Source organism: Protopterus annectens, chromosome 4.part0, assembly GCF_019279795.1.
Source record: "Protopterus annectens isolate FY-2018-M chromosome 4.part0, PAN1.0, whole genome shotgun sequence".
In the NCBI taxonomy this organism is placed as follows: domain Eukaryota; kingdom Metazoa; phylum Chordata; order Ceratodontiformes; family Protopteridae; genus Protopterus; species Protopterus annectens.
The window spans coordinates 1,344,853,860-1,344,878,862 of NC_056733.1; the positions used below are offsets into that span (position 1 = coordinate 1,344,853,860).

General features: G+C 35.7%; 1 protein-coding gene across 1 annotated transcript in view; it reads left to right on the forward strand.

The window, feature by feature from the left end:
• The window catches only part of LOC122800446 (E3 ubiquitin/ISG15 ligase TRIM25-like), a 221,875-nt gene extending 197,758 nt beyond the window's left edge, over positions 1-24,117 (forward strand). The window contains exons 6-8 of the mRNA XM_044069891.1: positions 2,341-2,363; positions 10,163-10,308; positions 21,749-24,117. Of these exons, the coding sequence (XP_043925826.1) occupies positions 2,341-2,363; positions 10,163-10,308; positions 21,749-22,269 (690 nt within the window). The 3' untranslated portion in view covers positions 22,270-24,117. The remainder of the gene's footprint in view (positions 1-2,340; positions 2,364-10,162; positions 10,309-21,748) is intronic.
• The last annotated feature ends 886 nt before the right edge of the window (positions 24,118-25,003 follow it).

Genomic DNA, 25,003 nt, shown 5'->3' on the forward strand with positions numbered 1-25,003 from the left:
ACCACCAGACATAGCAGCCAAGTGACATCTCCAATGAATGGTGTGAAATTCCCATCTATTGGCCTTTATATGGGATGCATTCTTGCCTTTACACGGCATACTGCAATGTTCAAAACAGCTGCACTTCACTTTGCTTCGCGCAAACTCACACAAACCATTTAAGTGAATGTAGTGAAGCTGAACATTGCGCAAACAGAGTGGACTGTTAACCATGTTTCAGTAGAACTGAGCACCACACAAACTGGAGCTGGGCATCACACAAACTATTAGAAACCATTTAAGTGTGGCTTACCATAGCGCAGCTTTGCTAAATATATCCATCTTTTATTTTACATTACAGACATGCTTCAATCAGCAGACTCATTCTCAAAACAAAAATTCTAAAATATATCAGTACTCAGGACTCGAACCTGAAACCTACTACACTATACCTCATCATTCAAACTGTCTAGCCACTTGAATAGTGCAGGGAAGCAGTATATCTTCACATATACCACTATGATCCTTGTTAGTGGTGCGCAGCGAAGCTGTCTGGGGTAGCACGATGCTAAGCAACACTGAACCATAACAATTAATAAATACCGTTTCTATTTTTAGACATATAACAGATGTCATGTGCAGATGTATAAATGCAGAGCAGCATCACTAAGCAGCATGCTGCTCAGCGCAAACAGGGAGTAAACACAAAAAAATTTGATTGATTACATCCAGTTCTTATTTTTAAATATATACCAAATGTCAGGTGCATATGTATAAATGCAGCTCAGCATCGCTAAGCTCAGCACTGCATCATGCAAATGTACATTAAAATTAAAACAACAAATTTCCGTCCTGTGCTTAATACCTGTCTAGCCCATTTTTTGCACAGTCCACAAGTAGGCACCGCCTCTACACTGCTACTTGCCCAGGTTCAATAACTGTATACCGCTGATCTCCCTTGGCAGCGTGTCTTAATTAATATGTATGGCATGCTACCAGAGAACCGTGGCCATGTACACAGATAAAGTCCACGTAGGCTCTACACAGTGCCTACATGGATTTTATTGAATCCTGAGGTCAGTTTTTCAGCACATCCTTTCATATATTTCCCAGTACATTGGCTCTGTATTATTTATACAAATTTTTTATTAGAGATGGACAAGGTTTCTTTCCAAGGGCTGAAATTCCTAGACCATTTTTAAGCACTGCTGAAGAGTTGTGTAATAATTTTATTTTATTTTTTTTTCTTTTGAATTTGTTAACTGGGATAGAGCACTGATCCAACTGGACATATTTCAGTCTCAGCCTGATGAAAACTCAGTAGTAACATGACATTATATACAGAGTGAATGATAAAATACAATACATACATGCACTATATACTACAATGTGAATATCATAGCTGGCTTGAGGGAATACAGGTAACAGATAAATGACATTATATACAGAGTGAGTAAAAAACACAAGACACAGATAAATATATATATATATATATATATATATATATATATATATATATATATATATATATATATATAAACTTTTAAATGTTCGACTTTCATATGGCTGAGATCATATGATCAAACTTTTAAAGTTCGAACATTCTGAAATGAGATCTCCATATAGCACAGAATGGAAAGATTTCCCTTTTCCTCACTGTAGTGCCATCTCAGAGTTGGTATATTTAAATAGGTGTGGGGGGGGGGGCGCTGCTAAAAACGTTCGGGGTCATTTTTTTGTTTTTTTTCCTTTTTTTATCAGGTGTTCTTTTTAAAAGTTCAATCATCTGTAGTAGACCCGTGTGTGTGTGTGTGTGTGTGTGTGTGTGTGTGTGTGTGTGTGTGTGTGTGTGTGTGTGTGTGTGTGTGTGTGTGTGTGTGTGTGTGTCTGTGTGTGTGTGTGTGTGTGTGTGTGTGTGTGTGTGTGTGTATATATATATATATATATATATATATATATATATATATATAGTGGAAATCAGAGTTTGCATGCTGGAAGAATCAATATCAAAAACAGAATCAGAGCAAGGTATCTAGACAGAAGAAAGGAATTAAGAGGTTAAGTTATATGATCAGAGAGATATCAGCTGCATTTTCCTAGAGTCTTGAAATGTGAATTTATTTGTGAGCAGAAAAGTGGGGTAATTGATCTAAAGGACTGGGAAAATGTACTTCAAATGTATTTGTCATATAATAATGGTGTAATATAAGTAGTACACAAAATGTGCTATAACATAAAGAAATCTCTCACCTCTTGTAAACAAAATTAGTTTTTATTGTCAATCTCCAGCATCTTAAGAATTCTAGGACTGGAACATTGACTTTGTTACCTATTGCTCATCATTGTTCATTTTCTTTTCAGGCCTACGAATCACTCCAAGATAGGTATGTATTGCCCTACCTTACTATAAGGTAATCAAATTATGACTGAAACAGACTTACGTTTCTAGTTTGTTTGTTTTTTATAAAGTTGCAATACTTCTAACAAACATAATAAGAAGACATCCAATTTTGAGAGGCAGAACTTTTCATGCATTCACCAATGTTTCCAGAAAGGAGGTCTCAACCTCAGTACTTATGCAATTTTAAAATGGAAAGTCTAAGAGAATTGTCCAAATTGTCTGGATTAAGTGTATTGCAAGCTGTATAAACAAATCAAGAATACAGCTTAATAGCTGATGCTGGTTAGTCAGAAGACACATTTTAATCAAGCTACCCATTATAGAAAGAGAGACTGTATATGTAAAACGCCTCCTACTATGTGCTTCAGAATAATGACTGATTGGAGGTCTGACCAGAAAAACACAAATTTAGAAGCATTAGCCCAATGAAAAAATATAACTAGTTAACTGCATGGTCACTCAACTGCAGAAAAAAAGAAACCTCTCTACAAATGAATGAGTCACTGCCATCTCCATAACAGGAACAGCACTGGCAATGATTAATAATATGTTAAGTTGTCAATAAGAAGCAAGGCATTCAGCTGTGATAGACAATCAGCTATAGAAAAGGTGCAAACTTTCAGATGTATTCATCATAGCCTAAAGATTTTTATAAACATCTTTATTAAATCACATTTTAAATCATGAAAGTTTTTTCTGTCATGTATTCAATGGAATCAGCAGTCATAATTTCATAGCAGCATAAAAGAAAATGTATGGATCCTTTTTGAAGACTTTAGCTCCTACTTTCTAGTGGAATGATGTATTGCATAATTGGTTTTAATAAGATTTTTACTCTAGAAGACACAGTTCAATAATTTTATTTACTGTGAAGCTAATTCATCAGAACTCTGAGGATTTTGAGGTTAGGATGGAAAGCAGACATGGAAGCCTAGAACAAGGAAAAAGAGGATTAGTGTAGCAAAATGCATCATTTTTGTCCTCTTTGAATTGTATATCATGTTTATCTTACTAAGTCTTGAGATCAATATTGAAATTCACAACTGTGGAGAGGTTAAAATCATTACCTATGACAGAAGATATAAACAGAAATCATGTGCAAAACTGCCTTCAGTTTATATATATATATATATATATATATATATATATATATATATATATATATATATATATATAAAATGTCACAAATATTACCATTGCATTAAAACAAAATTTATAAGAATCCCTACAGCAGCCCTTCTTCAATAAGATATTCTTTCCCAGCCAAGAGCATTGGAAAAGAAGCATTGATATTGCTGCCATAACAACTTACATGACCTCTTAAGAGATGAGAAATCCTGCTCCCAAAATTGATTCACAAAGATCAGATTGGCACTGATCCAGTTCTGCCAAAAAACCTGGGGTATAGCCAGTTAGAAAATCTTTATTTAACCAGATTCTTGTCCATCTAAGCAGTCGTGGTACATTAAAAGATTTGCAATTATGGTTAACCCACCAATTCTCTAGATCCCCCATCCGGATCCCAAATCTTTCTGATATCTACCATAAATTACAAAAATGCTGAAAATATACTACTTCAAGTTCCTTCCAGAACCAATATGGCCTCTTTTCCAGACAGGATGTTAAGAATTACCAGGTCACTGCAGCATTCCTGTAGATGTTCAGATTAGCGACCCCAGACCCCCACTTTCCTTAGATTACATCAAAGGTCTATGATCTGTCCTGACTGGAGAATCATACCACAAAAAAAAAAAACCCATCAACTTTTTTGAAGTTTTTCAGGCCAAACCATTCTAACTCAGTGCACAACATGTCTAAAATAAAACATTATCTTGGGCAGCAAAATCATTTTAATTGCTTTTACCTTATGCTAAAGGGGTAGGCTTAATGTCATTAACAAAAGTTTTTCCTTGATGTAATCACACAGTGTTCTAACATTCTTATTCAACATACCATTGAGAGGGTAAGCCATAATAATACCTAGTTATTTACACTTATCTACATACCCAATACCATCAGCCAAAGCCACAATTTCAATCAAGTAAAGTCCTGCCTTATTTAAAGGAAATAAACAATCTTGGTCCAGTTCAGCTTTACTCTGGACACTACCCCAATTTTCTCAAAAGTTTCCTCAAAAGTTGTAAAAGACAAAGAACAACTTTCTGGGAATTGCAAATCCAGATTACCACATCATCAGTGAATCAGGAAGATGAGTGAAACAATTATGTATGGCAAATAATCTTGCTTCTTTTTCCAAATAAGAAGCTAACACTTTGGCAAAGTAAATATTGTAGGAAGAAATAGCCAGGGAATTGTTATGGCTAGGCTTGTATAGGCCCTAGGGCTGATAGCCTAGTACCAACCTATGAACCTATGAACCTAAATAACAGAGGGGAAAGGGAATAGCCCTGCCAGCTATCTCTGACAAGAAGAGACCTATAACCATTTCTGCTAAGGGAGGCCAGAGGCTCTTTCTATAACAACTGAATCCTAGCAATAAATTATAGAAGGAAATTATACTTTATGAGTATCTGACCAATAAATTCCCACTCAATGGAGTCAAATCCAATACCAAAAGCTAATAGTAAAGTGGCTGTTTGTTCATCCATAAACATATTAGCTTGCTGAATACTAAGCCAAAAACTGACTAATGCTGGACCTCCAGAGCATCCCTTTAGGAAGCCTTACTGCCTGTCTTTTATTATGTTGTCAATAACCATCTCCAGCCTAAACACCAACAACTTAGCATACATTTTGCTATCCCAAGACAAAAGAAATATCGGCCTATAAGAAGACAATTGGAGATGTTTTTCCCAGGTTTAAGAAGCATCTCAATAGTCATTTTATTAATGGACAAAGGAAAATAGTCACAGTTTTCAGCTTCCTGAAGCAATCTTAATAGAACAGGGTTTAACAAATGCATATAGGGTTAAATACATTTGGTCCTGTGCTTACCTGAACAGAGAGAACTAACTGCCCTCTGAATATCGGATACTGTAAAGGACCTTAAAAGAAACTCTCCATCTTCCTCTGAAAACTGAGGGAGAGTACATCAAGAAAAAAAAATATTAATGCCATTGATGTCCCTCTTCAAGTTAGAATGATAGAGACTCTGCAAATGTTTTTCCAACCATACCCCTCAACCTCTTAGTGCAAGAAATCTGGACAAAACCAGTCAAAACAGGGGGACAAAGGCCCAGAAATAGGGACAGATTTTAAATATTGCTCTTATAAACATAGGAAGTTGCTAGAGTAACAGGGTTTGTGTTACCATAAAATTTCTGAAGGATTTGAAGTCTAAAACCTAAATCTAATTATTTAGTGACTTCAGTCCTCAGATCATCCCAGTGATTTGCCAGAAAACCACAAACTTTATGAGGAACAAACCAAAAATAAGAGGCAAAAATCTGGACATTTTACAAAAATCTGGATAGCTGAGAGGTATGGGGCCATCATATTATTGATAGTTTTATAATCATACACAAGAGCACCCCCTGTCTAAATGGCTTAAAAAACTGTTTCCTTATGCCATATTTTTAACTTCCTAGCCAAGAAATAATAGAAGAAATCCCCCTGGCCTAATATACTGATTTAATCCTCTCCCATTTTGGTTGTAAGCAAGCAATACTGCACAGCTTTATTTTCTTGTTTTAACACTTTTAGATTGTGTGCATGCAGTTGTTTATTCTGTTAAACCTTTTAAGAAAAAGTTTCTACCTGGTCATTCATACATTCTAATTGGATTAACCAGTCATCCTTTGTTTTATTTTCTTCTATTCATTTATTTATGATCAGTTTTTTAATCTTATCTTTAATTCTTTCTGAGTCTTCAATTAATTCCTTTCAATCATCAGCTCTTTTCCAAAAGTCAGAAATCCATTGTTGCAACTCCACTGTTTTACACCTATTAAGCCGTGGTGGTGCAGCGGTTAGCATTGTCGCCTCACAGCAAGAGGTTCTCCCATTCGATTCTCGACTGGAGCACCTTCTGTGTGGAGTCTGCATGTTCTCCCAGCGGTCGAGTGACGTTAAAGACATGCAGGTAGGTGCGAGCACGAATGGGCGTGACTTCATTGAAGGTTGGACGTCTGGCTGGCAACTCTGCACAGTAAAATCCATTGCCAATCATGAGCTGATCGGAGTTCTGCTGTGGTGACCCCTAACCGGGAAAAGCCAAAATACTTTTTTTTAAAACAAGGGATGCATTTTTTCATTTATTATGTCCATAAATCTCTGACTGTAAATATTGTTGTGATTATTTTGCAAATTGAAATTCCAATAACAACTTAAAAAAAAACCCAAGGGATTTAGCCTCCATGGAGATTTACATGTCCCTACATTAAACCCTTCAATTCCAAAAGCACTACACTATGGTCTGATAGAATACTTGCATATTTTCCTACTTGAATAACATTACCCATAAGCAGCTACTCTATAAACCAGTAATCAATCCAGCTCACAAACAGTAAAATCTATAACAGAAAGATGAGCATCTATATCAGATGATCAAATGTTTAGTTAAGCAAATAACTTAACATCAATCACTAATAATCGCACACACACATCGAACAGCAGTTTCCATTCAGGGAAACAATGCCATTGCCCAACGAAAAAAAATAAATAAACACAAATGAAGTGGGGGGCTTCATCCCCCACACTCACCCATGTGGGGGGCTGTGCCCCCCACCCCCCCAACTAAGTATACCAACTCCAAGATCGCTCCACATTGAAGAAAGGGCAAATTACACGCAATGGCGAAATGACTTGTTTCCCTGAGTGGAAACTGCCGTTTGTGTTTTTTTGTGTTCGATTATTAGTGATCGACATTTAGATGTCCGAGGAAGCAGAGAGGACTCTGTGAAAGTGCTCACATGTTTTATATTTTTACTATTTTGTATTAAAGTGTTGTTTTGTCGTGTGTATTCCAACGAGTTGTTGGCTTTCTTGGAATAATACTACAATGACTAATCCTGTCTTCAAAAATAGATGCCCCCATCTTGTTGCTTGGAATTGACACATGACAATTTAGATGCACAGAAGTTCATTCTCTCTCTCGACAATCGGTCAGTGCAGAAATATGGAAGAGAAGCAACAGAAAACAATTTCAGCTATGCAATGTACTCTCATTTAAACATCATAATAAGAGCTATGCAATAAAAAGCAGAAACACTTTTTAAATGCACCTAAAATGTGATCTGCAAAGGTATACAAGAAAAACAATCAATGGACTAATCAATCAAATTTGCCCTACCATCTGGAGTGAGAATGCCAGGCAGAAATAATAAAGAACTGTCTGCCTCAGTCAAGATGTACCTCCCAGCCCTTTTCCTGAACACCACACATATAAAACTTCTCCAGCTCCGTCTGTGGGATTTCCACAATTGAAGGATCCAGCTCCGTCTGTGGGATTTCCACAACTGAAGGATCCAGCTCCATCTGTGGGATTTCCACGATTGGAGGATCCAGCTCCGTCTGTGGGATTTCCACAACTGAAGGATCCAGCTCCATCTGTGGGATTTCCACAATTGGAGGATTCAGCTCCGTCTGTGGGATTTCCACAATTGAACGATCCAGCTCCGTCTGTGGGATTTCCACAATTGAAGGATCCAGCTCCGTCTGTGGGATTTCCACAACTGAAGGATCCAGCTCCATCTGTGGGATTTCCACGATTGGAGAATCCAGCTCCGTCTGTGGGATTTCCACAATTGAAGGATCCAGCTCCATCTGTGGGATTTCCACAGTTGGAGGATTCAGCTTCGTCTGTGGGATTTCCACAATTGAACGATCCAGCTCCATCTGTGGGATTTCCACAATTGAAGGATCCAGCTCCATCTGTGGGATTTCCACAGTTGGAGGATCCAGCTCCGTCTATGGGATTTCCACAATTGAAGGATCCAGCTTCTTCTGTGGGATTTCCACAGTTGGAGGATCCAGCTCCGTCTGTGGGATTTCCACAATTGGAGGATCCAGCTCCATCTGTGGGATTTCCACAATTGCAGGATCCAGCTCCGTCTGTAGGATTTCAATAATTGGAGGATCCGGAGTGGAAAAAATCCTCCTCCTCATTCCTTTCCTCCTGTAATAGCTCAAAATGATTAGCTCTTACTAACAGGTAGTGAAAAACAAACTTTACAAACTTTGCTTGGTGATGCTTGACCCTTTTTCTTAAAGGAGACTTCACAGGTAATGGCACTGAGGTCCTTTTTCATTTTTTCCCATCAATGAGCATGGTGTCTTTGTAGGAAATTTCCCAAAGCACTTCCTTGAAAGATGGTGTCAATGATGATACTACCAAATTACTCAGCACAGCTTCTGCTACCAAAGGATGGAAAAACATATGCGATTGCCTCTGATGTTGAAGTATTAATGTCACTGAGAGTTTTGACTGGGATATTATCCCCACATCCTTACATGTCCTTTAAATGGGTACAAACGCTCTCTGCTTAAGATACAAATCTATATTGTAATCAGGGGATAACATGGACCTTATTGTTAGCAATACACATAAAGCAGTTTCTGCTCTCTACTTTTCCTCAGCAAATGTTCTCTAATCATTGTACTTCAATAAACATATAATGAACCATCTGGGAACATTTGGAGAATGAACTCTGAAATTTATTCTGTGTGCCCTCGTCATCTCAGGGTTATACCCAGTGTTAAAAAAACTGTAACAGTTCCTCTGAAATAAATGCAACTGGGTCATCTCCTTCTAATCTTTCAGTTAATCCATTCAATCAGACATAGATTATTATGGCTTGCCATGACCACCTCTGGGGTTAGTGACAAGTCTTTCAAGTGTAAAATACAAAAATCTATGAGAGGAAAATTCCACTAAGTGCCATAAATTGCATTGCTTAATTTTCCTTTCTCGATGTCATGCCCAGAGTCGGTCCATGAGAACTGTTTTTAAAAGTGAGAAAACAATGGTGGCAGCTGTTGCTAGATGCGTGCAGTTATTCTGGGTTGAATGATATGGTTTTGACAAATTGTCTCCTTAAACTGCATTCACTTGAAATCTGATTGAGATTTTTTTTAAGGGTTGGTTAAATGTATTTTTAAATGTTTAAATTTGTGATGAATATATTACTTGTTTTTTTAAATGTATTTTTGTAAATTTTGTTTTGTTTACTTAACTGAAGTACCGTGCATTTTGATTGGTTTACACACCTGTCTAATTAATGTTTGAAATTTTCAAAGGGGGTGCCTTGTAATTTTATGATGTTCTGATGAAGTCCTAAACTACTAGGATGAAAACACTTAACTTAGTTAATTTGAATAAAGTTTTTTATGGTGAGCAATTAGTGTCTTTGAAGGCGTTTGTTTTGTTTTTGCTTTTTAAACTTCTTATTTTTCACAATCTTCCAGCAATTAGTTTGAGGCTGTTCACATTCTATCTGGTAGTTGATGAAGAGGTTAAGGTTGCAAGTTGTTTTTCCTGTGGTGCAGTGTTGATTCCCTTAGCCCTTGTTTGCTTCCATGAACATTTCACTTAACTAGGTATTGGCCCCAGGTTACTCCTCAGAAAGGATTGTAGGCCTACCTTGTTAAGAAGAGAACTTTTATTAAAACCTTTTTACTTATATGCTTTTGTAGCAGCCCATTTAGTTTTATAACTGATAATCAGAACTGCTTGTCAGCATTACTAATTAAGAGATGTTTTTATGAAGTCTGTTAGCAAGTGGTAGCAAATGGCAAAGATGTCAAGTACTAAAACTGATGAAAACTGTGAACAATAACTAATTGTAAGAACTCATCTGAATTTTTTTTTATCATAAAATGCAGATTACCCAAGGACAGTGATTATTCTGAAGAATGTGTGCCACAGACTACTATGGACTACAGTCATTTTCATGAGGAAACTGAAAGAGCTTTCACAAATTTGCAAAAAAAGTGTGCACAGTTCAAATCAATTCTCCATCATGCATTCTGTAAGTAGTTTTTCTGTCTATATTTTTAATTATAGCAAACAAAAATACATTGCTTCCTGTTGCATTTACTTTCCACTTTCATTGTCTTTCTGTTTCAGGGCTTATGTAAGATCTCACAGTTGACATGGCTTTAGAAAATGGGCTCCACATCAATTGCTAAACCTTACATAACACTTGCATCTGGTTCCTATAGTCAAAAGTACAGGGTTAGAAACCCCCCCACCTCCATTTGCTTATGGTGTGACCCTGGGTAAATCCCTTAGTATTCCTGGGCACCCCAAAAAAGGAAAGGAAAACTTCTCCAATGGTTTACCTGGTTAAGAAATAGATAAAAATAGTACTTTTTTTTTCCTTTTGGGGCTTCCCCATCCCCATTATTTTGGGGCTTTATTCAGAATTCTTGAGCAAAGAAACTGAGAATTTTTTGGTCTGCCCCTTGTAAAATTTGTGACTTTCTGGCACAAAGAAAGAGCAATATTTAAAAAAAGTTCTTGATTTTGTTCCTTTTCTTATTCTTAAACTAAGAAGTTGAGAAGGCAGAGGGAGTTGCACTGTGTGGTTTTGACATCAGTGAGCTGAGATGCATTGCTAGGCCATTATTTATGAACGTATTCATTCACTATATCTCAAACAAATATCTGAGGTGTACAGTCATAAAAGTGACTATAATTGATGGGTGGGTGAGTCTGTGTGTGTGCTTGTGCAAGTGTGTGTGTGTGTGTGTGTGTGTGTGTGTGTGTGTGTGTGTGTGTGTGTGTGTGTGTGTGGGTCAAACATCAAAATATTATCAATATAATGAGTAGAAAGAAGCAATAATAATTGAGATGGGGAGAAAGTCTTAAGTAGTTTATCACTGAAAATTTGTAACTAGAGATGAGAGGAGAGAATATAAAAATAATGTGCTTATGTGTGTGTGTTTGGGGGGGATGCATCCTGGACTTTTTCAACTTACTGTCAGCTCTCTAAAGTTTGAAGAGCTGGGTTTGTGGAAAACAATATATTACAACTGCGGTATGATCTTTTTTCCTGTAAATCGTGTAAAGGAAATTTACACTTTGCAACCAAATGACTGTTATAGCAAGCAAAGAGACTGGGAGTATCAAATAACTTAAACATATAGTTTAACCATGGAGTAAACTTCCTTCCTATTTGTTAGTTAATGTGTCAAATTTTACCCATCCATTCCACATTGTGCAAGATACTGTAGCATTCCTCATTTTAAATATGGAAGGTTGACTATGACGGCAATTTCTTTTTAGTTGATGTTATGCATGTATGGCATTCGTGATGTTGCATGTCTGGTCTTAGCTATATTGCTTGACTGTTTGATGTCAACTGAAGTCGTTTGTGTTTTTTTCTTTGGGGAGATTGCTTGGCTTGCCTATCTGGGGTCTTGGACATGTACAGCTTGATTTTTTGTCCTCCAGAGAGTCTCTAAATGGTTGAATGACTGTGTGTGTGGTAAAACAAGAATAAGGTAACATTTTAGCCATGTTTCAAGCTCCTTCCTTAGTTGTTAATAAATGTTCCTCATTTTGCCCATTTGTCCCAATGTATGACAGGTAGCACAGTGTTCTATATTTTGAAGATGCAAAGTTGACTATGGCTGAAGTTTTTTTTTTTTTTTTTTGATTATTTTGCTTGTTGATAATAGTATGGATGTTCTGATAATGCCAAACCATACTAAACTGTCTGAAAATAAAAAAGTCTCAGCTTAAGAATTTAAGGATATGGAGTTTGAGTTTTAGTGACTTCAGTCATTAAACCTACAAATTCTTAAATTCTTCCTATGACACTTGCTCACAGACAGTTATAATAGCATTTAGAATATAGAATATTATAACTGTATTACTTAATCCCATTCAAAAAGTATTAAAATCCTAGAATGGATTATTGTGACTAGACATCCCCTTTCGGGTGCTACCCATAATTCTGAATTGTCCCTCTTGCATAATGTCCTTGATCTTGCTAAAGATATTTATCCTGTCCCTCATAACATTTTTAATTTTCTAGTAAATCAGTCATGATTACAGTCAGTCAGTAATGCCAGTCAGTAGAGTTTAATACTTATTATTCAGAAATGCATATTGATGCATACCTGTTATTCTGTAAACTTTTTTTAAGTAAATTAGAGTAGTATTTAAAATGGTTCCTGATTTAACCCCCCCCCACCATTATTTTTGGCTTTGCCCAGAATTCTTGAACAAATAAGTACAGAGGTAAGGTTTTACCTCAAAATATTCAGATCTAAATTATTTCTATCTGTGTTATTTCAGCTAACCAAAAATGGAGTACTAGGTGGTTAATGCTGAAACATTTTCTTGGTACAGTTTTTTTGTTTTTCAGTGTTATTTTCCTTGGGGAGGAGGGTGGAAAACAACAAAAATGGGTTTGTTTCCATTTTCAGTCTCAGTAGCTTGACAATTGCACACTAACCTTTAGTTCAGAAGGCTTGGGGTTCTATTTCCATACTAAGTACTTGCGTTCATTTTTCCAATACTGACACTATAGTGGATCATAAGGAGGGTGCTGCGCTTCTGAGTGTGCCATCCTTTGGATGAGACTTTAAACTGATGTCCTGTCTGTCTGAGTTGGTGGTAGCTCAAGTGGATATAAAAGATCATTCAGTACTTATCAAAAACAGTAAGGGTCCTTTATTCAACATATAAAAAACATAATTTACATATTTATAAAATGTGCATATTTACCAGCACATATATACACACATTTTTATTTTTGTACTGTTTATCATTTCCCTTATAACATCCTGATTGTTCTTCTTCTATAATTGACCCTCACTCTTTCTTCCACAAATATAATCTATTTTTTTCAAAATGTCTGCCAAAATTCGTTTTCCATTAAATAAAATTTCATTCAGTCTTTCATTCCAAATAACACATATTACATAAAATAAATTTGCATCTACCCTTCTTACATATTCTTTCATTTTTTTCATGTTCTTATAATACCATAAGAAATCATACTCATAGATGTATTGTTTATGTCATTAGTATTCTCAAACATTTTCAACTTCACACTTTTTCCCTAAATTTTACTACTCTTTTACATTTCAAAAAATATGCTCTGTTGTATTTTCATCTCCATAAAATAAACACAGTCTTTCAACTTCTTTTTCTATAGCATATTCCTCTTTACTGGAAACTTATTTATTACCAGTCTCCATAGGAAACCCTGATAGTCTACTGTCTTGGTACATCATTTTTTCTTTACTTCAATGGCTTTAATCACTTCTCTTGATACATTTTCCCATGGATTTACATATTAATATTGTTTAATGACATTATTGTACCACATCCTTCTATCTTTCTCTATATCAGCAATTTTTATTTTTCATGTTAATATTTTTCTTGATAATTGTTAATTTCTTCATTTACATATTTTTTTCGTTTTTTCAAATTCTCATCATCTCCCAGAACTTTCTATTTAAGCATTCTCTATTTTTATCCACTTTAATATGCTATACAAGTTTAAGATAAACGTAAGAATAAATAACTGGATTTAGTAATCTCAATCCCCCTTCATCTTCACTCATATGCAACACACCTCTTTTCACTGGGTTTAATCTTGAACCCCCATATGAAAGAAAACATGAGTTGCACAACTTCCTTTTCATAGTTTTCTGGGATCATATAAACATTTCACAGATATGCCATTTTTCCCATTAATGCAGAAATCATCAGATAAACCTTCTTCTGATGCTAATCTACATCCTCCACCAAAAACATATTTCTTTAATTTATTTTATTAAACACCCTCCCATTGCATCATAACTATACCACTTTTTCCATATTTTATCCCTGGCAAAGACTCTTCATTCATTGAAAAATACCCCCCCCCCCAATTTTCACCTCATCACCCAAACCTTTACTTTTAGCTTTATGCAAAGTCATTCTAATTTTCTTTAAATATTCATTCAGATAAACCAATAATTTCCTCATCCATATTTTGTTCTTAGCTAAACTACTGCAATTACCACATCCTTTTGCATCATGTATCTAGCACCTTTCATTTTATAAAGTACTTCAGTTACTATCACATTCATTACCATTTCAAACAGTGCTCAACTCATGAGATATCCTTGTCTTATACCATAGTTCATACATATTTCTGTATTCAGCCACCCAGTCATTAAAACACTCACTCTATTATTTTGATATAATGACATACACAGTCTCCTAATTCTATTACATGTTCTGTACTTCTCCATAACATCACACAAAGCATAATTTCCTACTGTATCAAATGCCTTGCTAATATCACCTACCATAATTTTCACATCCTCCTTTCTACTTATAATATCATCCACAATTTCTCTTACAACCAATAACAGTTCTTGTCACCCCCTTCTTTCTTTTCTTTTATACCATATATACACTTTCTTCCAGAATATCCCACAACCTTCATTTCATTCTCTTTTGTATTACTCTTATAAAAAATTATAATCTATTATTTAGGGTGATGAGTCTCCATTTTTTGTTTTATTTTTCTCATCTTTCTTCCATATAAATTTGAATATCCTACAAGTCTTCATAAACAAACCCTTCCTTCAACAAGTCATTCAGTACATTTACAAAATACGTCCATTAATTTCTTGCACATTCCATACCCTGACCTGGTATTGAATTAGCATTTACTTCCCTAAGTACTTAATCCAATTCACTAATAGTAATTTATTTTTCAAATTCTTCCTTAACACTTTCTGGATTTTTTTTTTACTTTCCTTTGTCTCTTATTTTCCTTCTTTTTACTCCTGTACATATTTTCCACAGGCTGTACTACAATACTTAAAATTGCTTTTGTGATTTTTTACCTCTCCTTTTACATTTTTCATTTCACTCATTATACTAATATCCTCCTTTACTATTTTATCCAAATATGCAAATACCTTCTCCTTTTCCCTTGTAAATAATATGTCTTCTTGAACAGCAATACCATGATTCTTTCTTGATTTTATTTACATATTTGTTTTTCCAAATCGTAATATTTTCTGTTGTTACTATCTAAATTCTGTAATACATATCTATATGTTTTCCATAGTTCACTTTCTCTTCCTTTCTTACATCATCCTGACATAGAAAACAAAACACTTTTTATACTTCTTTCTTAAATTCAATCCACCAGTTTTTATAGAAGTTCTTCATGGTTATATGATATTCCATAACAAGAATACTTCCCACTCTCTAATTTCATCCCAGTAATTTCTCATTTATCCTTTTTATTTCCTTTCTTATTTATTATACTCCATTTTTTCCATCGCCTCCAACCATATTGCTAAATGATCTGAAAAACCTACCACAACTGTATCACCATCTGTTACCACCAAGCCTCCCAATAAAATAAAACAATCAAGTTCATATTCAAGGCCCCCCTTCTATAAGTCCATTGACTTTTGTTTCACACCTTATTTACCATGTTTTATCACTTCATTTGTTTACATCTTTCACATTTAAATTACAATTAAAATCCCATGCAGTTATAATTTTCAAGGTAACCGCCACATAGTCTAATATTCGATGAAGCAGAATATTTCTTTCCTTGCTACTTATATATGCATATAGTGCTATAATTCCATAAAATGTGCTCTCTACCTCACATCCACAGCAGTTAACCGTATGATCCTTACCAACTTTACTTCTAGTATTTTCGTTGCTTTTTTTTACACAACACAGCCACTCCAGAACAATGCTTACTTCCCAAGTTCCAGAGTATATTTCTACCCCACAATTTTTCTGTTTACAATCTTTAACTTGTAAGGAATCGTGCATCCTACTACAGAATAATATCCACACAACCTTAAGTGCACCATTCTAGTATAACTATCCTTCTTACACTATCAATAATATTGTTCACATTTACTGAAAGTACTCTAAAATTGTTTTTCCTTATTTTTAAGTTTAGGGGAAATGTTAAATTTTCATTGTCTTATTTGTACTCTTTCCTCAGTTTAATTTTTCCTGGGTTTATGTACAAGTAATCCTTGATCCTCAGAATTAGATTTTTCACTGGCTAGAATTAAAAAAATATTAGTATCAATGCCTTCTCATGACCTTTCTTCCCACATGCTCTCTCTCTCTCTCGCTTTCTCTTGATCTGCTTATTTTTTCCTCTGTATTTTTTCTTTTTCAGCTAGTTCATCCTCTCACCCAGCCTTTTGTGGTCCTTCCTTGTGTATGTTTTCCTCCCTATCCCCTTCTTTTTCATTATTTAGTGTTTGCTGTTGACAATCCATCCAAAAGTGTCACTTTTTTCACAACTTGCATTCAGGCACACACCTTTTTGCTGCATATCCTTTCTCCCCACACTGGTTACATTCAGGGACACACCTTCTTGTTGCATGTCCTTTCTCCTCACACTGGTTACATTCAGGGACACACTTTCTTGTTGCATGTCCTTTCTCCTCACACTGGTTGCATTCAGGGAAACACTTTCTTGTTGCATGTCCTTTCTCCTCACATTGGTTACATTCAGGCACACACCTTCTTGCTGCATGTCCTGTCTCTCCACACTGGTTACACTATACCTTGTCACAATCATTAATTAAATGAGAAAAGTTTCTACAAAAGAAATATGATTTAGGCTGGCCAGCATATCTCAATTTTCCTCCATGCCAAACACAAAAATAATACTTGTCAAGTGTTTTACCATGTTGTATTCAAATTTCAAAACAGCTTCCACCATACAATCTCCATTCCATAAGTTTTTCTCATCTCTAACTTTCACAATAGTATCAATACATTCACATAGTTCCTGCATTCATTGTTAGCATCATCTTCTTCCAGTTTATCAGTTCTAAACTGCAAAATAATACATTTTTAACATTTTAAATACTACTAGAAAACAAATATTTGTTCCACAGATAAATGTCCTTCTTTTTGTTATACAGTTCTAGAAATCTCACCACCAGTCCACCACTTTCATATATTAAGTCACAAAATGTATCTATCCCAATATGTATAAAACATCAATTTTTTCAGCTTTAAAACCCAGAACAGTTACCAAATAGTCCCATATATATCTGTCTATTACAGTGCTCTCTATCTTTTCTCATTCTCACAGTTGGTCTTCTCTTCTTTTTAAATACAGTTTTATTTACAGTTTGTCGCTGCTCTCTTTTTTGTCTGCTGTCACAGCTGCATATGTTTTAGTTACTGCATTATCTTCTGCCACAAAACCAGTAACCTTCTCGGTTTGCTTTCCACTTTTACTTTCTGTCACTGTTGCATAAGTACTGCTGCATTCTCTGCTGCCACATCACCTGGTTTCTTTTCCACATTACTATCCTCAGCACTTCCAAAAACATTATCTGCCGTATCACCCTAAGAAACAGCAGAACTATCACCGGGATCATCCTGCTTGATTATTTTTAACAGAACATCACCTGCAAGCACTCCTGATCACAGTTCTGTTATCTGCACCTTTTCAGCAGACTTGCTTAGTTCCTTCTCCACGAAGACAGCTAAACGCTGCTCATTTGTTAACATCCACCACACAAGATTTTTGTTTACATTCTGAAGCTCAATATTGAACAAAAATGTCTCCAAATTCTCACTTTCCACCTCGAACCTCTCCATAGGTGTTCTCTTCTCCTCCATGCTGCTGCTTTCCTTAGGCCTCTTCCTTCCTGCTGTAAGGGTCATCTGGTGCCATCTGGTGCCATAGGAGCGCCAAAGAATAGGGAAAGCTCTCCAGTGTCTTTGCCAAATCTCTCCCCAGTCAGTATGCATACCACCTTGGGTCTTCTCTGAAAAGAGGCCATTGGTCTAGTGTGTCGAGTCCAAAAAAAAGTAAAAAGTATACATCACTAAAATTAAATAATGATTGCCACTTTATCTCAGTTATGTTATTATATCGTAATCTCGGACTATTTTAATACAGCAGAATCATTAAGTGGTTATTGTTACTGTATATCAAAGTGATCCTGGGAGTTTTTGTCCTAGAATCCATATCAAGTCTCTTTATGTAAGTCATGCAATTAATAAGGAAGTCATTTTTTGTTTGTTTTTAACTTCCATGTAAATAGAATGTCAGTAGTGTGTGTTACATACATCTTGTACAGCTTCTGCAACCTATTTTTCATTTTCACTTTCAAATTACTTTGATTTGTGTTCTCAGATCAGCTATTACCTCTTTAACGTAAATTGGAAATTCTCACATAAATAAACTAGCTCAAATGCAAATTTTCAAGCTGCTGATGTTTACCCCAAGTGTTGACGGACCCTATCCCACATTCTTCTTGAGATGTCAAAAACTATCATCCCACTATAATCCAAGAGCTGTTAACTGATCACTCTTCCTTCTACATCAAACAGTTTTTAAGAGACATGTAAACTACTTCGCTATTCACTAGTGACTGCAATGGGAAGACGTGTTTTATGTTGACTATTTGCAAAATGTGCTGTATTTGTTTTGAAAAGATTTTTCTTACTATGTAGCACAGAAAGTCTAGCTTTCTTTTCTTGAATTAGGGTTAATGATATTTTATCTCTTTCTACCAAGCCACAAGTATATTTTTGCACATGACATTTTCTCACTTCTGTTGTATTGATTGCTACACTATTAATTTGTTACACCGTAGCATACCAAAACTTCATCCAAACCATAATCCTTGTGAATGACAACCTATTATTATTTCTTCTGTATGTTGAGCATTGCCAGGATTTGTGATGTTATGATATTCACATGTTTAATAAGGAAATAGTCTTTCATTGTTAACAGTAGATTATAGGTGAGTTGTTATCATGAATTATGTGTTCTGTGCTTTGTTGCTATGCTGTTTTTTCTTCTTCTTCTTCACATGCCCAATGTGACCTACTAGCTAGTAACTGTGTCTCTATTGTACCCCACCAAGAAAATGAACCTGGAGCTATCATTGTGAGATGCAGTCAGACAGTCTGAAAACTGAAGATAAAAATGTTTCAAAAATGAGCAAGTTTAAATTGAAATGCTTATTCCATAGAAGTAAGCCACGAATCTATCCAGGAAAGTATTCTGCTGCCTAACATAACTAATGAACAGTTAATAAGAATCTCACATACATTTACAGCCCAGAGACAGGTGCATAGTAAATATGGCCTCCCAACCTGTCCTTAAGCAACTTGCTAAAAATGTCCTGCTCTGTGGCATGTTCAAATAAGTCAAATGACTAATTTCTGTACAAATATATATTTGTTATCATTAATTACAATTAATCAGTTATAAATGGAAGGCCAAATCCTATTTCCTTACCATGTAGCTATCTGTACAAAATGTCTGCCATAAAATGAGGAACTGCAGACTTCACCTTCTTCTGAATAACATAAGAATAAATGCTTGTCTTCTACTATTCATTAACTTGTGCAGGAAGTTTAAAAAAGCAGCCTGAAGCTTAGAGTTTTGAGTATGTAACACTCTCAAAGCAGAAGCTATTGCGAAATGACTGGAAAAATATGACATTCATTCTGCTCTACAGAATCTTTAGAATATAATTTAATATATATTATAATATTATTATACTATATATAATTAATTATATATATATATATATATATATATATATATATATATATATATATATATATATATATACATATTTTACACACACACACACACACACACACACACACACACACACACACACACACACACACACACACACATGCACACGCACACACATACACACACACACACACACACACACACACACACACACACACACACACACACACACACACACACACACGAGTTTATATGATATTCTTCAAAGTGTAGCTCATTGAAAAAAAAAAACTTATTGAATCATAACCCATCGCATCTCCAGAATAAGTTTTTATCATGGGTCCTGGCAATCTCCATTAGATCATTTCCAGGACATGATTTACCATAGGCCGTATGATGAGGGGGTGAGGAAGGCAGGCTTTAGCCAACTAAAGGAAACCCATACTTATATATGATGGGTGCAAGGTGCAGTTTCCTGGTGTATCAAGTAAAGCAAAAATTAAAATGTTTGCCAGTCATCAGAGTAACTCTATCCCATTTCCAGGTATAGGAAACACAAGCAAAATTTGTCTCTTCTTAAGTTGCAAAGTAAAGCATGAAGTCAGTGGAAAGGGACAATGTGATCATAATACAGCACTCTTCTTCTCTATCGTCTCCAAGTCTAATTGCCTTCAAAAGATGCCTGTGATGACATTCCAGTGATGCCCTCTGACTATCGATTAACTGGCTACCAGTAAATAGCAAGTTTTGATACTATATTCAAGTGGCAAAGCTATCTATTTTTACAGTGAGCTGTTTAAGAGTATGTGTGGTTTATTTGACATCATGAATTTACAGGAAATTCCTGTTACATATAAACTGGCCCTTGTCTTTCCTCAACTAGGAAATTTCTTCATTTTTGCCTTACCTCTCTGCAGTATATTACTAACTTAATATATCAATGTAAGATTGACCCTCTTATTGGACAAAGTGAAAAAGCGTTGATATGCAGTACTACTTTTTATATTATAATGATCTCATACATACAGCAGTGATAACACTTGCGGTGTAATATTCCAACTCTGGAACATCTTATTATATTTTCTCCTGCTCATTTTCCAGTTATGCCCTCCCAATACATACACACAAAAACACACAGCCAAAGCAACTGCTAAAAATGGTACCAGTCTATTCAATTCTAAAAAAAAAATTCAGGTTTGTAACTGGATCAGATGATACTGGAAGAGGAAACTACATACTAGTGATAGCGTTTCTAATAATTAAATGGCAGTTGCAGTTTAAGTGTTGCAATATATATGATTGTTTTCTCAGACTATGTATAGGTCTAGTATCATTGTATATTTTTGTAGCATCCATAATCTTGTTAGCCTGGTATATATTAAATGCATCATGGGGGAGTTTGGTGACAATCATTTGCTGGCAACTTTCCAAATCCACATCCACCTAAACAATTTGTTGTAATACTTTTGTCACTGAAGAAATATTTTTAATGGCTCAGTGAAGGAAATAAGTGAATATAAAATGTATTCCCCTATTGAATATAGTCTTTTCTATAATTAATAACTATGTTAGCATCTTTAGTTCCTTATAAACTGCACAGTAGTATTTTTTTTTCATACTTAATCCTGTCTGGGTCATTATTGTTATGTCTCTGAAAAAATAACAGTGCTAACTTCATTTTACTTTAATGAATAATATCAGTTTGCCCAGGCTAATTTAATTACTGTGTTAAATCAGTAGTATAACGTTTTTAACATGCTGTTGCCAGTGCATTTATTTGAAAGTGTTGCCACTGTGAAATGCAGATGTAAGCCCAGAGGAGAAGGACTGCTTGAATTTAAAACTCTTGTAACTGTATGGTTCTTGTCCATAGCAAGAGGTAGAGGAAACAATTCCATTATATTTTGCTTAATTTTACAGTTGTTTTCTGTTTTAATATCCACAGATGGCAGTGAACTCACACTGGACCAAAACACAGCTAATCCTCACCTCAGGCTGACTGATAATTTCAGGACTGTTCGGAGTGCTGAATATCGCTGGCCATATCCTAGTCATCCTGACCGATTTGACTGCTGCAACCAGGTCCTCTGCTCACAGACTGTTGATCAAGGACAGCATTACTGGGAGATTCAGACTGTGGGTGAGGAATGGGCAATAGGTCTGGCTTACACAAGCATTCCACGAAAGACAGAGATTGCTGAATGTCTTCTGGGACAAGGTGTAGATTCCTGGTGTATAGAGTGGAGTGAAAATCAAATGTTTGCCTGTCATCAGAGTAACTCCATTCCAATTCTAGGTGTAGAAAACCCAAGCAAAATTTGTCTCTTCTTAGACTATGAGGCTGGAGAAATCACATTCTATGTGAAAGAAAATACTTTAAGACATTTACATTCATTCAGCACCAATTTCACAGCACCACTGTCTCCAGGATTTTGTGTTATCAAGGGATCACTTACTCTGGAGTAGTGAAGAGTTTATACAGACAGCAATTAGATGCAGCTGATGCATTAGCCATATCTTAAATATATACCTAAAGCACGTGTCTGCAAGAGCATACCTTCAAGCCATATGGTACAACAGAACTGCATGAACTGTCGCAAATTTCTCGCAATCAAAGAATTTGCAGTCAGTCAGGAGTACACCATCATTTCTCTTCAGTGTCAAATGAATCACAGCTTATTATTTTTCTCTGTTTCAATCTCTTAATGCAGCACTTTTGATATTTTTAATAACTAATTGAAAACTTTCTTTTCAAGCAAGCTCCCTATTAATAGTACGCAACCTATAATTGTGAGTTTTGTAACTTCAAAAAATAAAGTCTTCTGTAAAAATAAATGCAAAGAATTCTGCAGCTTGCTGCAGAAACATTAAAAAAGCCTTGCCCCTGCACCCCCCTCCAAATTTGGTGGGCTGTACCCTTACACATTCCCCCTACTTATATGTTCTTACTCTGAGAGTGGTGGAATTCTCTGGGACAGACAATCTCAGACTTAGTATATATTCATTTATATTCTTCTCAGTGCCCCAAGTGTAACAATTACAGTGCTTAGAATTTCAAAAGGCATCTTTTCAGGAGATTGTATGATTTTGTTACCTGAAGTTATATGCATTATATATATTTTTATGCTCTTGAGTCTGTCTGTGTATATAATTTTGTATTCATGCTTTTAATTGTGTAGAAGGCTTGTTATGCATGCCATAAAATAAAATATATGATTATTATTTGTATACAGTGGGCAAAATACAATCTAAAGCCTTTGTCCATAGAAGAAAACTCTAGATTAACAGAGTAATCCAGGGAAAAATGGATCATGAACATTTAATTCTAATTTAATGGAAAATAACTCTGCAATGCAGAGGGGGGAGCCCTGACTTAGACCCAGATGACCTGTGCCCATAACTTGGAAAACTGACTGGAGGAAGAGAAAGGCAGCAGTGTTTTAGTAGACTGCCTTTCTGATAGGGAGGGGTCATAATCAGGGATGACAACTTTGGTTGTGATACAGGGGTATTCATCACATACTTCCAAAATACTGTGGGCAGGCACTAGTAGAAGTTTTCTATCATAATGGCCTTGTGTCATTGCATGTCACTCACTGGAGTAATGATATGGGTAGGGCATATAAATAAAATAGCCCTATGTCAATAATTAAACCACTGCACTGAAATGCTTCAATTTCCTCTCAGACAATAGGAAAGTTTCAAATCTGGTCCAGGGGTCCTAGTCCGACTTCCATTATCTGAGATCAAGAAATGGTACCAGTGGCAGCCAGTGGTCTGCTCCATAGGGTCCACAAAAATATTAATTTAACTACCATTATTCAACAGCATTCTCCAAGTCTTGCATGTATAGATATAGGTACAAAACAAGCATCCAAAAACACAAAATGCAAGTCAGTTTGGTCTTTCACTAAATAATTTTCAGTATTTAGAATGTGTATATGCATGTACAGACAACATCTGCAAAAGAAGACTTCTATAAAGAAAAATGCCCTAATACCAATATAATTCTAGAGCCTGTCCTTATGTAGTGCGAAATGATAAAATGTCATTCAACAGCAAATGGAAAAGTTTAAATAATATTCTAAACATGTAAGTGATGAAAAGATACATGCAAAATACTAATACTGTTTTAATGGGGGCCAACCTTGTTATTGCCACACTAATGAACAGCACTCTTATGAGATCACCAGGGTTTGACTGCTGGGATTCATCCAGGAAGATCAAGGATGCAGTATCATGAGGACTTCTCTTTTACCCAGTATGCAAAAACCTCAGATATGCCACGCACCAGTAGTAAGGGGCTGCAGACCCCCCCCCACACACACACACACACACACACACACACACACACACACACATACACTGAGAGATGCAGAGATTATATTATTTGATTGCTGTTCATATTTCAGTGGTGTTGCAGATTTTTGATGACAGTTTTCGCTGTCAATTTCAGAAGAAATGGAAACAGCTATTTCACTTAATAAGCACTTATTCCTAGTTTAAACAACTGCATTCTAGTTTAACATGTGCAAACATATTACAAAGTATCATTGCAAGCAACACTTAGCTTCTGACCAGCTGTTGGATTGCCAAATTTATTATATTACAGTTAGTCACTGAAAAATGCAAAATGTGCAAACCCATGCAAGCTTTAAAAATTCACAGGCATTCATCTAGCCACAATCTCTTTTAAACACAGGATCGGGGTGTCACATCAACAGTGATAATTATCTAGAGCCAATTTTCACATTGTTGGCTGGCTCAGTGTGTCCAGTTCACCTACTGCATGTCTTTAGAATGCAGGAGGAAACTGGAACACTTGGAGAAAAGTTTACATGAGCACAGGAAGGACAAGTAAACTCTGCATAAAAGACACCTCAGCCAAGAATCAAACTGGGGGCCTCTTGCTATGACATGACATACTACCTGCTGTGCCATTGTGCCTTTCTGACCCTTCCTGAACATATGCATTACATTTAGTTTAACACCAAGTAATCCAGCTAGTACCTCTGAATATTTTTTCAAAATGGTTATCATATGATTATTCACTAATGAAGTCAAATAACTGAAGAGCCTTCATTTCCAAGTCAGCACACCCACTGCTGCATTTGACATGATCACAATGTTATATGTATTCAGGTGATAAAGAAGGTTTAAAGTTGGACTGTAAAATCCTCCAAGAAAAATATGTCTGCTA